The following is a 13,247-nucleotide window of genomic DNA, read 5'->3' as shown; positions in this document are numbered from 1 at the left end:
ATCCTTGTCTGGAGAATGGTAGGTGACTCCAAGAAAGCTTCTCAACCCCAATCAACTGAGGCCTGGGTGGTGAGGGAACATCCCCAAAGTGACATGCAGCCCCTCTGCTCAGGCCAGGACATTGGAGGCCAGACTGGCTCTCAGATCTCTGAGCCTGAGGACTTCAGATTAGTAACTGCGCAGAGTGGGATGGGACAGGCAGGCGGGTTTGGGTGCCACCTCCAGGGAGGGCAACGTCCATCCTGAGAGTCCAGTCAACTCCTATTCCCCACCCCCTCTTGAGTGCCTGGCTCTGCCCTCAGGCACCCTTGAGCTTTGCAGGCTGGGCGGGGACACCTGGATTTCTCTGGCCCCCTGAGAAGGGCCAGCTTGGAAGAATTTCCCAAAGCCTATTAGAGCAACGGCTGCCTCCTGCCTGCCTCCTCAGGCTGGGCAGGGCCAGGGCTGAGACGGGTGGAGGGAGCAAGGGAGGGCAGGATGGGGAGAGGAGGAAGGAGAAAAGTTGGCAGGCAGACAGCAGAGCCCTGTCTGCATCCATCGCAGAGAGGAGGCCCGTGTGGTGTGGGGCGGGACAGGAGCAAGGAGAGGCCCTTCCTCCCTTTGTGCTCCCCCCCCCCCCCCGCCACCCAGCCCTATAAATAGGCCCAGCCCAGGCTGTGGCTCAGCTCTTGGAGGGAGTCGAGCACCAGGCATCCAGCAGTTAAGTCATACCTCTTGCCAGCATGGCCAGTGAATTCAAGAAGAAGCTCTTCTGGAGGGCTGTGGTGGCCGAGTTCCTGGCCATGACCCTCTTCGTCTTCATCAGCATCGGCTCTGCCCTAGGCTTCAATTACCCGCTGGAGAGGAACCAGACACTGGTCCAGGACAACGTGAAGGTGTCGCTGGCTTTTGGTCTGAGCATTGCCACTCTGGCCCAAAGTGTGGGTCACATCAGTGGTGCTCACCTCAACCCAGCTGTCACACTGGGGCTCCTGCTCAGTTGTCAGATCAGCATCCTTCGGGCTGTCATGTACATCATTGCCCAGTGTGTGGGGGCCATCGTCGCCACTGCCATCCTCTCGGGCATCACCTCCTCCCTATCTGAGAACTCCCTTGGCCGCAATGACGTGAGTGGGGTGTCTCAGGCTTGGGGGAGGGTATGTAGGAGGGCACTGGCTCCATTTGCCTCGTGCACAATGGGGACACTGAGGAACAGAGAGGATGATGAGGGTTGCTGGGATCATGCCGAGTGCTGGGGCTGGAACCTAGTATGCTGCAGGGTTTGTTTGCTGCCAGGTGCCTTGGGCATGGGTGAACTAGTCACTAACGGTTGTGCCAAAGTCCCCTGCAGAGTATCTACTGCCAGGAATGACCTGAGGGGGCAACTAGCTATGTGCCAGCATTTCTCCACCCCTCCACTGAAGTTTCTTGGCCCTCCTCTGTTCTACCTGAGAAGTCACTTCCCTCCTTGGCAGCCCTGTGCGCTAGGCAACCTCTACCTACTGTCCCAAGTCCACTTTCTCCAGATACATATCATGTTTAAATTCACCTTTGCAAGTATCTGAGCATGGCCCCCTTATGAAGTTGCCTGGGCTTCTAGGTCCACACTCAGGTCTCCAAATCAGCTTTCCCAGAAAGTCAGGAGACAGCTCTATTTCATTCCTCTGTCCTCAATAATCAGAAAAACTTGAGGAGCTGTTGGGAGAGTTTTCTAGATAACAGTTCAGGAGAAGGGCTCAGCTCTTCAGTCCTTGGCCGCTGAATGGTGTGCCATGCCTGCTTGTTGTGTGTGGATGTGGGAGTGGAGCTGTGCACGTGTCTACACAGGTCCTGAACTTGTGTAAGCTACTTTCAAGTTGATGGTGCATTTGCGAGTGTGTAACCACTTGTGCCCACCGTTCCTGACTTGGATGATAAGCAGATGCTGACAACTGCATGGCAGCTGTTCAAAATAACTGCTAAGTGGCTGGCCCTGATGGTGGCTGCCTGGCCACAGATGTTTCCCATCTTCTTAGCTCAGTGCCCATGCCGAGTGCAGTTGGGTTTAATGGGAACCAGTTTAGTAGGAGTGTCTTGAGTAAGGGTGGAGGATGTCTCAGGCTGGAATAGGCTGGAATCCCTCACCAGAGACAGAGACTAAAGGCAGAGTAGAGGAACCAGCCCCAGAGAAATGAAGCTGGCTGGACCTCGGCAGGGCAGGTGCATGGGGACAGGAGCAAGGGAGTGGTCTGGGGCTCCTGTGAGTTGGATGGTTATGGATGAGTAGACTCCTCTCGTTCCCAGTCGAAGTTCAAGTGCTGGAGATTCAGACAGGGAGGGAGGTGAAAGTCTGGTGCAGAGGGCATCTGATTGGCCCCGCTGTGGGGATGAGCACATCTGTGTCACAGTGACACCTCAGGATCACGCTTTTAAGTCAACCTCTGCTCAACTGGAGATTGAAGATTAGCCCTGTGGCTGGAGTTTAGACTTTAGTTGGAGAAAACTTGGCTACAGTAGGCACGAGGAACAGAATTAGATAGGCTGTGTCCCTCTAGACTCCAGTCTCTCCAATAGGAGCAGGGCTAGGTGCCTTGCTGAATTCCTCCGAGAAGGCTCAAGTTCCCACTGAGCAGGGGGCTGAGGGGACAAAGGCAATGAAGGGCCCCTGTGGGAAAGAGATGGTGGAGACTCCTAACTCTTGTCCCTTCCAAGTCAAGTGACAGGCAAGACCTCTGCCCTTGCTGGCAAAGGCTTTGCATTCTCTAATATGTCATCCAAGGCAGAGGCAGAATGTGATCGCTTCAGAGGCACCTGAATCTGGCTATACCCCACTCTAGTTTCTGCAGACCCCTCCATTTCCAGAGTTACCCCAGTATCTGTGTCAGGCAGGATACAACTGAAGGAGAAAGAGAGCCAGGCTTGTGTGGGGACAGCTTGGGGACAGGCACCCTAGCTCTAAGTCCTGTTTGCTGTGAACCACTGAGTCTTCTTGGAGCCGAGAATCCTGAGGTTTGAGATGGGGGCTAGGTTCTGGTGACATTTCTGCTACCTGCATACTACCAGCTTATATTGTTGGCTGGAGCTAATTACCTACCCGAGAAGGGCTTGGCTAAGAGGATCCCCAGTGGCAGTGACATATGAGGGGACCAATATGTGGCTCTTACTAGCCACTGAAACCATGGACTTTTGGCATACAGTCTGTCCCCCTGCCAAATAGCTCTTCTCAGGCACTGGCTCCTGGACCTGGAGGGACTGGGGGTGGTCTCAGTGCCTTAGAGGGACAAGCAGACAGTGGAACAGGTGGCAATCCCTTCCTCTACATCCCAGGGGAAGGCTCTCATAGCTACTCTGCTCTTACTCCCACCCCGCTGCCAAAACCTGGGTGGAGTGAGTTGTTGGCATGGAGATTTTCAAAGAAAATAGAGAGAAAAGTGGCAGGAAGTGGTTGGGTGAGTCAGGGGGTGTCCCCAGGGGACATGGTGGGGACAACTCTCTCCTGACTAAGTCAGGAAACGCCCAAGAGAGAGACCACGGGTCTCCTATAAACGCATTGGTGCCTTCTGGGTTAAAGACCTGAAGCCTAATTTTTACTCTTGGTTGGAGGCTCTGAGGTTCCCTGCCCAGGCTCAGCCACCTGCACCTTGTGTTGCTCCATGCAATTGATGGGATTTAGATGGCTCTGATTCCCACCTATGAACCATGAACAGGATATAAAAGGGTGTGGCTATCTTTGGAAAGTAGAGGATGCTGGGGCCTTAGAGTCCTGGCATTCTGGCTGTTTTCATTCTTCTCCCTCTCTGGCCCTCGTCCTGCAGAAATGACTGGGGCTGTTGGGTGCTGAGGGTAAGGCTGGGTCAGCCAGGCTCCCCACACCAGGCAGCTCATGGGCCCGGGGCCAGATAAGCAGCACAGCTGCTCAAGATACCACGCAGGAGGCAGGTGAGATAAGAGGTGTCAGGGCAGGCCAGGGAACTTTTGAACTGGAAGGATGGGAGGGCCAGGAGAACTGCAGGGAGGTGATCTTATAAGAACCCACGTGTGGACTGCGAAGGGGCTGCTGGGCAGAGCTCAAGAAAAGGGCAAGGGAGGCCATGATCTAGAGGTGGTCACTGAGTTTGGGCAGGCTGGGGTCATGATGGGAGGCTGGACCCCAGAGGCGGTAGGAGCTGGTATCTGAGTACGTCAGGAGAGGACTGTGTTCCCCGAGCTTCCCGGCCTAGCCACCTGGGGATACAGGCAGAGGGCACACCTAGTCTCTTCAGGGGCATTCTTAGTCCTATTGAGTAAGGACTAAGAAATGCTTCCACCTGCTATGCCAGATGATTTAGCTCTTGGTTCTAAGTTCTCACTCTTCTCCTAGTTTCTTAGGGGTTAGCTTCCCCAGAAAACGAGGAGAGAGGGTCTTTCTTACCAATAGGCCTACCCGGGTTGAGCCCCCCACTGCCTCCCCCAGGACTTAGGAGTGAACTATGCGGAGTAGGTGTGACTTTTCAATGCCTTGGGCCAGTCCAGCGTGACCAGGGACAGAGCTGGAGACGGGGTGTATAGCAAAGCTGGGACCTGTAATTACTGTTTCCAGCCAGAACCTAGGAGCAAGAGGGCAGGGGAAGAGCGTGGAGAGGTAGAGCCTTTGTGGCAGGGTAGACATTCCTTCTCACAAAAATGCTGAGGCAGGGTCCTCCAACAGCATCTGCTGAGCCGCGCAGCTAGTGTGGACCACTTGTCCCAAATCAGGGTCTGCCTGGAACACATATCTGAAAAAGTGTACTCCATGAAGGTCTATGCAGGTGGCATCTGAGGAAAACTGCTCCCACCCCAGCTCACCCCACCTCACCCACCACAGCCTCAGCCCTTCTGTCCCGGTGCTCCCCTCTCTAGCCTGAGCAGCCTCTAGCAGTTCATCTGGAAGCCCCTTCACAGTTTATTCTCTCTAGGGCTTCACTCAGGGTGTCCTCACCTGCAACCCACCAAAGCTTTCCAGGCAGGCCACAATACCCCCCCCCCCAACCCTGCTGTGTGTCTGGGAAGCCATTCATGGTGGCAGAACAATCTTAAGTTCTTGATCACAGTGGTTATGTAGGAACTCAGGTCCTGGGGACTCCTGTTCCCACCATTTAGAAGCAGCTGTAGGGCTCAGAACTCGGAACTGTTGAAACTTGAGCCTCTTACTTGCAGATATGAGCGGGAACATGTCCTTGGGGTTCCATGGTGACCAAGGGCTCCTCTGTCTGGGACTTTCCCTGGAGTCTAGAGAGGTCTCTCTGCCACAGTAGGGTGGTACCTGGCGGAATGAGCAGGGGGTTATCCATACTCATGTTCCTGAGCATCCTTGAGACTGAGACTAAAACCCACAGACCAAAGACAGTGGGCAAGCATGATCAGCCCTTCGGGGGCTTGAAACCCCAGCCAAGCCTTTCCAGAGGGGAGATTCTACTCTGTATAAAGAAGGTTTTGTTGTTTGTTTGTTTTAAACCCAGGAAGCAGTTTCCTCTAAACAGACGAGCCCCTGTCTCTAGAAATATGTAGGTTGGACCCACCTGACAAGGAGCTACTCCGGCAGAGCCTGGCTGTGTGGAGGTGCAGTGGAGATGGGCAAGAGTGTTTGTGACACAGGCCTTGTGCCACACCGAGAATGGAGACTTGTACTCAGGTCTCCGGATGCTGGCTAGAGGGACACTACCTGATTTCAGGCAAGAAGAAATCTGAAGACCACCTGGGGCTGGAGTCTAGGCCAATGTCCCCATTCTACAGTTGGGAAAACTGAGACCCAATGAAGGTGTGGATCCTTGTCAAGGTCATATGGTGGGTAATGTCAGGGTAGGACCATGCTTCAAATCTTCTGCCTCCCAACCCTCCAAAGAGCACATATACTGCACAAACATGTACACAGCCATGCACATACATGACATGGGACACAGAGCATGCTTTCAACACTGCCTGGATCTGGGGGCCTAGGCAGGGAAGGCTCCTCAGAGGAGCCCCTTCCTCTCCCTGCCCTGCGGTTAAAAAAAGGAGGAGAGGAAGTTGGAAACCATTGCTTTGTGTATTGTTTCTTGTCAGAAAGACAAAATGGTTCTGGGCGCAAATAAAAGGCCTTTGAGGCCAGCTGCTTTCTTACTCAAGGGGTCGCTCCCTTGGCTACTTCCCCCCCTTCTCCAGTTCGTGTGGCACCACCCCTGTGGGTGTGAAGCCCGAGGAGGGACACAGTGACACACTCAGAAACGCCAGCAGACACACCAGTGCAAACACACAGCAAACATCTGGGACTTCTTGCCGTGCAGAGACCCCTGCTCCGCAGAGCGTGCCCAACGTGGTATCTTGAGTCACAGCAAATGTCAGGCTCGGCTTAGGAGGACTTGGCCAGGACCCTATCAACTTGTTTAAATTTCCCTCGCAAACTTCAAAAGACTGACTAGCCTCTAATCCCAAGGCGCGGGTTTTCCCTCCTTTTCTTTAATCAAGTACGGCTAGTTAGGTGGCTGGATTCTCGCCTGTTTATGTTATTAGCCTCTTCGACCACTTCATTCTATCGTTGTATCGGTCTATTTTTAAATAATCTACTTCTTGTCTAAAAAATTTCTTCTTACTGCCTATAGGTCAAAAATTTTTTATAGTTCTTAGATTGTTTAATTATTCTGTAACAAACCTGTTAAGGTCTATTAAAGAGAAGGAACGAGAAGCACACATGGCTACTTGCAGACATAGCTGATGGTCCACAAACCCATGCAGCAAGTTCTAGCTGTGAGGTGACAAGGTGGGGCCCACTGCTCTCTCTGGCGGGCCAGTGCTGAGTACAGGAGACAGTGGGGCGGGCAGACAGCCATGTCTCTTAAGCCGTTCCTTGAGAGCAGAGCCTCAGCCAGGCCCAGCTCTGGACTCTGCAGCTCCCCGAGGGTGGGGCACAGGGGCAATCAGGGCCCTGTGCCTAGGACTTAGTGAGTTGTCCCGGTAGGCTGCCTACAAGTGTCAGGGAGGGTTCAGGTAGCAAGGCATGGAAAGGGCAAACTGGCCTGGGACACACACACCTCCTGCTAGCAACCCATTCCAAGCTGGGAACAGCTTGGTCCCTTGGTAGCCAGTGGCCTGGTGCCCTGGTAACCAGCACATTAGCCTGTGAGCCTGGGGTGAGGGTCCTGGCCTTACTGCCTCCTCCTTGAGCATAGGTGCTCCTGTCCTTCTTCCACTGTGAGTCTCAAAGGTCACTGGTGAGCCCATCCTCTCCCAGCTAAACAGTAGAAGCATGGGCCCTTCAGTCTAAGAGCTTTGCTGGAGTCAGCTGCCCCACAGAGGCTGGAAGTTTCTGGAAAGTGTGCACTTTCAACCCATTTTGTAATGTGCAACGAGACTCCCCATGGAGGTTTGCAGAGACCCACTGAGGCTCCCAGGTTAGGAGGGACAAACACCCAGCTAGGTGGCAGGTAGATTCCTCTTCTCTGTGATGCTCAGCTGCTCAGGTGATTCCACAAGGGCGTGGCAGATGGGAGCAGACAGAAAGAAGGCTCAGAGCTGGCGTGTCGGAACGATGGTGGCTTGCCTGGGTCCAATTGGGAGCTGTCGGATGCTTCCCAAGAGCTGCGTGGCCTGGTCCGCCACTCACAAAACTCAGTGTTGCAGTTGCAACGTTAACCAGTGAAAATCCAGGCAAAACTCTGCACGCATGTACAGACCTGGATCCTTTCCAGTGATAAACGGCAGCCACTGGGGTTGGCACTATTAAAGCGGTTGTTTGAAAGACAATGGGCTGTGTGCGATTGCTGCGGCTTGACGTTTCTAACCTTCTCTTTCCTGGACATGGAGTTTCTGCAGACCTTTATCGTTTCTGACCCTCCTACTGTTTTCCCAGATGTAAGCTGAAGTGCATTAGGCAGTGGGATTACAGTTGTGATTAGCAGACGAGGCGGGAGGTAGGTGGGGGAGCTGGCCACTTCTGGGAATGGTGGTAGATGTGGGCTTTGGAAGGGAAAGGCTGCCAGCGTTATTGTGGCTTTCAGCAGTCAAGAGTGGGCACCTTCTGGACTTCCCAGGCTTCCTGAAGACTCAGACCTCTGGGCCTGGAGCTTCCCGCTCTGTTGTGTGTAGACAGTGGTACCTGGGGTATGGCCTGGGATCAACCGTGGTTAAGAAGCAGGGGAAAAGATGGACTGGCTCTGGCTACATCTGTGAGAAGGGCAGGGTGGTGGTTGGATCTGAGCAGGAGACTTAGGGACAGCTCCATTAATTGGTGAGGAAGTGCTTATCTCAGGACTTCTGCCAGCTAGCAATTAGGCCATCCCCAGAGAGAAGAAGAGATGGAGAGAGAGAGAAGCCATGAATCTAAATGAGGGTCACAGCCTTCCAGGCGGAAGTGGAAGTAGCCATCCTGGGCTACTAGTCTTCCTTCCCAGATTTAGGCACGCTCTGCCAGCCAATCCAGCTATCCTCACTTCCGTCTCTACCTCCCGATAGTTCTTGCTTCTGCCACCTTCACCAAATGCCTGAGACAGCCCTGGGACCCTTGAGTCTTCTGAAGGCTCTAGAGTCTAGACAGAGCTGAGACCTTGAACCCATTTCACAGATGGAGAAGCTAAGGCCCAGAGAGAACCAGGTTCGTGGTACCAACAAGTAGAAGAGGAAGAACCTGAGCACTGGGTTCTGCCTCAATTGCCTGACTTATCCGTGGGGCGGGCTCACGGGGTTTGGGGGACACAGCTTTGGGGTTGGTCAGGAAAGGCCCAAAGCTGGGGCTTCAAGGCAGTGGAGGGGATGTGAGTCATTCTCTGGTAGCCAGCACTGCAGACAAAGGCGGGAAGAGAATTGTTCTTGTGAGAGGGCCTCAGGGCCGAACTGGGAAAACCCCTCAAGAAGTGGAGGTGTGTCTCCCACCTAGTACCCCACAGAATGCCTGGTGGCCTTGGAGATACCACCACTCAGTTGGGAAACTGGAAGTGAGCCTTTCATGTCAGCTTGCTGGGGCCCAGCTGTGCCTCCTGGGAGGCAGACCGAAGGCGGAGCATCCCGGCATGTTCACCAACATGGCCCAGCTCCCCTGTGGGGTACGCTTGGCCCCAGCCCCTGACCCAGAGCAGCTGTGTGGCTCCCCTGGGAGGGGTCTTCGCACTGTAGCTGCAGAAATGGTAGGGCTCCAGTGACTTTGTGGCCGTTCTCATTCCCTTCTTTTTCCATGAGTCATGTTTCCAAAAGTGGCATAGGCACAGGGGCAGCCAGACTATGGTGGTGGGGCCCGTGGAGCCAAAGAGAGGGAAGGCAGAGTGGGGACCAGGAGAGAAAAGAGGGAAGAAAGGAGATGCGGGGGGGGGGGAAGGGAGTGGAGATAGGAAAAGCTTTGGACTTGAAAGGGTGAAGCAATATCCACTTGGCTGTTTCTAGCCATGCTTCCCTTCTCCTGTGGGTGTCCCTGACCACCTCCCGTGTCTGAAACGCACCTCTCACCTGTATGAGCACTCCACGTAGCCAAAAAGGAGGCCCTACTTCACCCTGAGCCTCTGAGCAGAGTGAGGCAGGGTCTAGACAGGACGAGGGATCAAGCCAGAGGATCAACAGGTGTCGGAGGGGACGAGGGCTTATTTTCATTACCTGCGGTGTATGCCTGGCCCCTCTGGGGACACACAGTGAGAAACTGAGTGAAAAGCTAGGAAGGGGTTGAAGACTGTCTGTTGGTGCTAGTGCTCTGGGGTTCTCGTTACAATTGTCCCCTGCCCCACTTACTGGGCCTTCTTGCTTCTCTTTTTTGCAGCTGGCTCGAGGTGTGAACTCTGGCCAGGGTCTGGGCATTGAGATCATCGGCACTCTGCAGCTGGTGCTGTGTGTGCTGGCCACCACTGACCGGAGGCGCCGTGACTTAGGTGGCTCAGCTCCCCTTGCCATTGGCCTCTCTGTGGCCCTAGGACACCTGCTGGCGGTGAGTAGGGGAATTCCTGCGTGGGAGCGGTGGTGAAGATCAGGGTCAAAGCAGCTGGTGAGAAGGGCTAGTGTGGTATCTGTGGTACCCTGGATGGAACTTCCACCATGGGTAGGGGATGGCAGACCTGCTCTGGGTGCAAGGAAAAGGACTCAAGAACCTCTAATCATTCCCCTTTCTCTGCTGGGGTTGATTGTCCCCTTCTCTGCTCTCTCTCTCTCTCTCTCTCTCTCTCTCTCTCTCTCTCTCTCTCTCTCTCTCTCTCTCTCTCTCTGGTCTCCTTGCCTTGCCACTTTCTTTACATTTCTGTTCCTTATATGCCCCCTTCCAGATCGACTACACCGGCTGTGGTATCAACCCTGCCCGATCATTTGGCTCTGCTGTGCTCACCCGCAACTTCTCAAACCACTGGGTAAGTCACTCTTGGGCAGCCAGGCACATGGTGGAAGCAAACTCTACCCCCACCCTTGAGGCCTATCTTCCTTTCACAGAGATTCTGGGAGATACATAGGGCAAAGGAAGTCAAGAAACCAAATCCTGAGATGAAGAAGGGGGTTTGCATCCTGATAAGATTTCTGTTTAGTCTCCACTCTGGCAGCTCAAGCCTAAAGCCATGGCTGGTGCTCTTCCCCCATTGTCCTAACAATATGGTGGAGAGTGGGCTTGGAATCTTGGCTCTGCCACCTTTGCTTTTAGCAACCTCAGGCAGGTTTTGTGCCTTGGTTTCCCAGGCTGTGAATGAAGTGAGTTTAGGAGAGTTGGCTCTCCCAGGGTTTTTAGGATCAGGAGAGGACCCATGTCTGCAAGCGGAGCTCTGAGCAGAGGAAACATTGCGTAGGTTTTAGCTCTAATTATCGTTGGTCTGTGTGCTCCTGGCCACCCTTCTATTAGACGAGCCCATCGCTGGGAACTTTCCAAGGCTGGGGGAAGGGAGTAGTAGCCATCTTCAGAAATAAGCTGCTACAGAGATGCCAACAGCATCTCTACTACACACCCTGGTCTGGACCCACTCTAGGGGGCCCTGGAATCAGAAAATAGGTGCCTGGTCTATCTGCTTCTGACTCAAGACCAATTGGGCGAGATCCCCTAGGGGAGAAGGGATGGTGCGGCCAGCTGTCCCCTAAACTCTCATGCTTCTTTCCTAGATTTTCTGGGTGGGGCCATTCATCGGGGGTGCCCTGGCAGTGCTGATCTATGACTTCATCCTGGCCCCACGCAGCAGCGACCTCACAGACCGCATGAAGGTGTGGACCAGTGGCCAGGTGGAGGACTATGACCTGGATGCTGATGACATCAACTCTAGGGTGGAGATGAAGCCCAAATAGAGGAGGCTTGGCCTAGGCATCCATATGGGGGTGGGGCAGGGATGGGCGGAGGGAGGGGAGGGCTTCAATCATATTGTAGACACTCTGACAGGCTGACCAAAGTCACTCCCCAAGACCTGCCTGACCTGAGTGGTCCTGCCTCGTCTGGGGCAGCAATATCACTGTCTTTCTTTCTGTTTCGTGGTCTCAGAGCTTCCTGGGGACCAAGATTTATCAACTCAGCACCTCATTCCATTGACACCTTGGAGGAGTGAAAGGGAGGGACCCACCTGCTAGGTGTCCCCTCAGAGTGTGCTAGAAAGTCCCCCTCATCCCAAAGTTGCCCAGCAAGTCACCCACCTTAGGTGCCTGGGATCCTGCCTTTGTTGCTTTGTGCCTTTGATCTTGGCCTTCCTTGAGTAGGCATCTTGTCCCCAAACTTGGAGGGAGAGGAGGTCCCCTAACTTTTGCCTTTGGTCTATCTTACCTCCAGGGCCCTTCCTCTTAGACTCATTATAGGACCTTGAAATTGTCTCTGTGTGCTGGGGCTTCAGTGACCACATCTGTCAAGTGGCAAGGAAGGAACAGCTATGGGGATCTATAAGGGGGGACATACCACAGGTTCTAGAAGGAACAGTCTAGACAACACTGCTCTGTCTACCTGGCCTGAGCTATTTCCCAACATCCACAGCCCTTGAGCACATGTGGATGAGCTATGAAGCAGAGATGTGGTTCAGGGTGCTGGAAGTGCCTGGTCACCCAAAGAGGCCTCCTTTAGGTCGGTCTGTGGTAGCAGAATGAAGGGCATTTTGTGGTGGAGGAAGAGCTCCGCTCAATTACCTAGCTCTAGTTGGTCTGCCCATCTAGCATGGCCCTAACTGGATAGATTTTTTCAGTCTTCCAGGCCCCTGTGCAGTGCAGATTCAGGGAATGTGTTTATTAAAGAGCACTGAGCTAAGCAGCACTGTGTCTAAGAAGGGAAGCAGCTGGACGTGGAGCAATTCTGGGACAGACACCCATGCTGGGCATGCAGGGCCTTGGATGCCCTAGCTTACACCATGATCAAGGAGGTCACTCCGGCCCTGGCGGATGAGCTCCTGGCTTTATTTGGTCAGAATCTGGACAACCTGAACAGGATCACTATGGGACCCTAGGCACAGTCTTTTTTCTTTATGGACCTGATGAGGCATCTTCTGCTGCAGCCCAAGGACAGTTCAGAGCCCAGACAGCCCAGGGGCTGGCATCCTAAATTCAGCTCTTTAGGCTGGCCCATCCAATCCCATCAGGCCAGAGTGGCTCCACCACCGTGCCCTTAACTGTGTTGTGAACATAAACCGAGAAGCACAATTCTTCAGGTGCTTAGGAGCAGCAGGACAGTCAGGAGGCCTATGGCTACAACCTCGTCTCCACCCCCTAGCAGGCACTGTAGCCCACTTAACAGATAAGGACACTTAGGACCCATGTGCCCAACTAGATCATATTGGGTCAATCTTAACAGCATAGGTCATGTCTGGCCGCTCCCTGGTCAATGACGTGGACTCCTCTCACCTCCAGCTTCTCAGTTTCTGCCTGGGTAATGGCTAAGGATTATAGGTGGTGAAGAGAGAATATGCTGGAGGGGGTGGGGTGGATCCATCCCACCTGGCTCTGGCTACAATGATCAAGGACCCTGCATCTGTCTGCTCTTTGTATGTTTCTTTGCAACTGAAATTTTATCTTGTGGTAAGAAAATAAAGGACAATGACTTGTAAGGTCGTCCAGGCTTCCTGTGTTTTTTTTTTTTTTTTTTTCTTTGTTGGTATTGTATCTCCACAAAGGATGCAGTCCCCATCCTGGTCTCACTGTTATGCCACCCAGTCTGGGAAGATGACAGACGCCCTTGTGTCCTAACAGAATGTGGAGAGCTACAAGACAGGCCCTAGGGGCACAGGTCTTGCCCTTAGTTGGGAGACTTCTGAGGATGTGGAGATCTTGGGACAACTATGGAGAAGTGAAGGACAATTTGGAGCCACTTTAAACTGAGTGACAGGAGCCATTCTGGGTTCTGGAGGATGGAAGGCTTAGGGAAAGCAGGGTTGAGGTTGTAT

The 13,247-nt window shown here is 53.6% G+C and overlaps 1 protein-coding gene across 1 annotated transcript; it reads left to right on the top strand.

Annotated features, from left to right (window-relative positions):
• The first annotated feature begins 652 nt into the window (after window positions 1-652).
• Aqp1 (aquaporin 1 (Colton blood group)) lies at window positions 653-12,914 on the top strand. The gene is made up of 4 exons (XM_038320281.1): window positions 653-1,106; window positions 9,692-9,856; window positions 10,188-10,268; window positions 11,002-12,914. The coding sequence occupies exons 1-4, from the start codon at window positions 723-725 to the stop codon at window positions 11,179-11,181; spliced, it is 810 nt and encodes a 269-aa protein (XP_038176209.1). The 5' UTR covers window positions 653-722; the 3' UTR covers window positions 11,182-12,914.
• Window positions 12,915-13,247: the final 333 nt, after the last annotated feature.

Source organism: Arvicola amphibius, chromosome 2 (genome assembly GCF_903992535.2).
Source record: "Arvicola amphibius chromosome 2, mArvAmp1.2, whole genome shotgun sequence".
Taxonomy (NCBI): domain Eukaryota; kingdom Metazoa; phylum Chordata; class Mammalia; order Rodentia; family Cricetidae; genus Arvicola; species Arvicola amphibius.
Note: the sequence above shows the minus strand (reverse complement) of the source record. Positions and strands in the feature narration are given on the sequence as shown.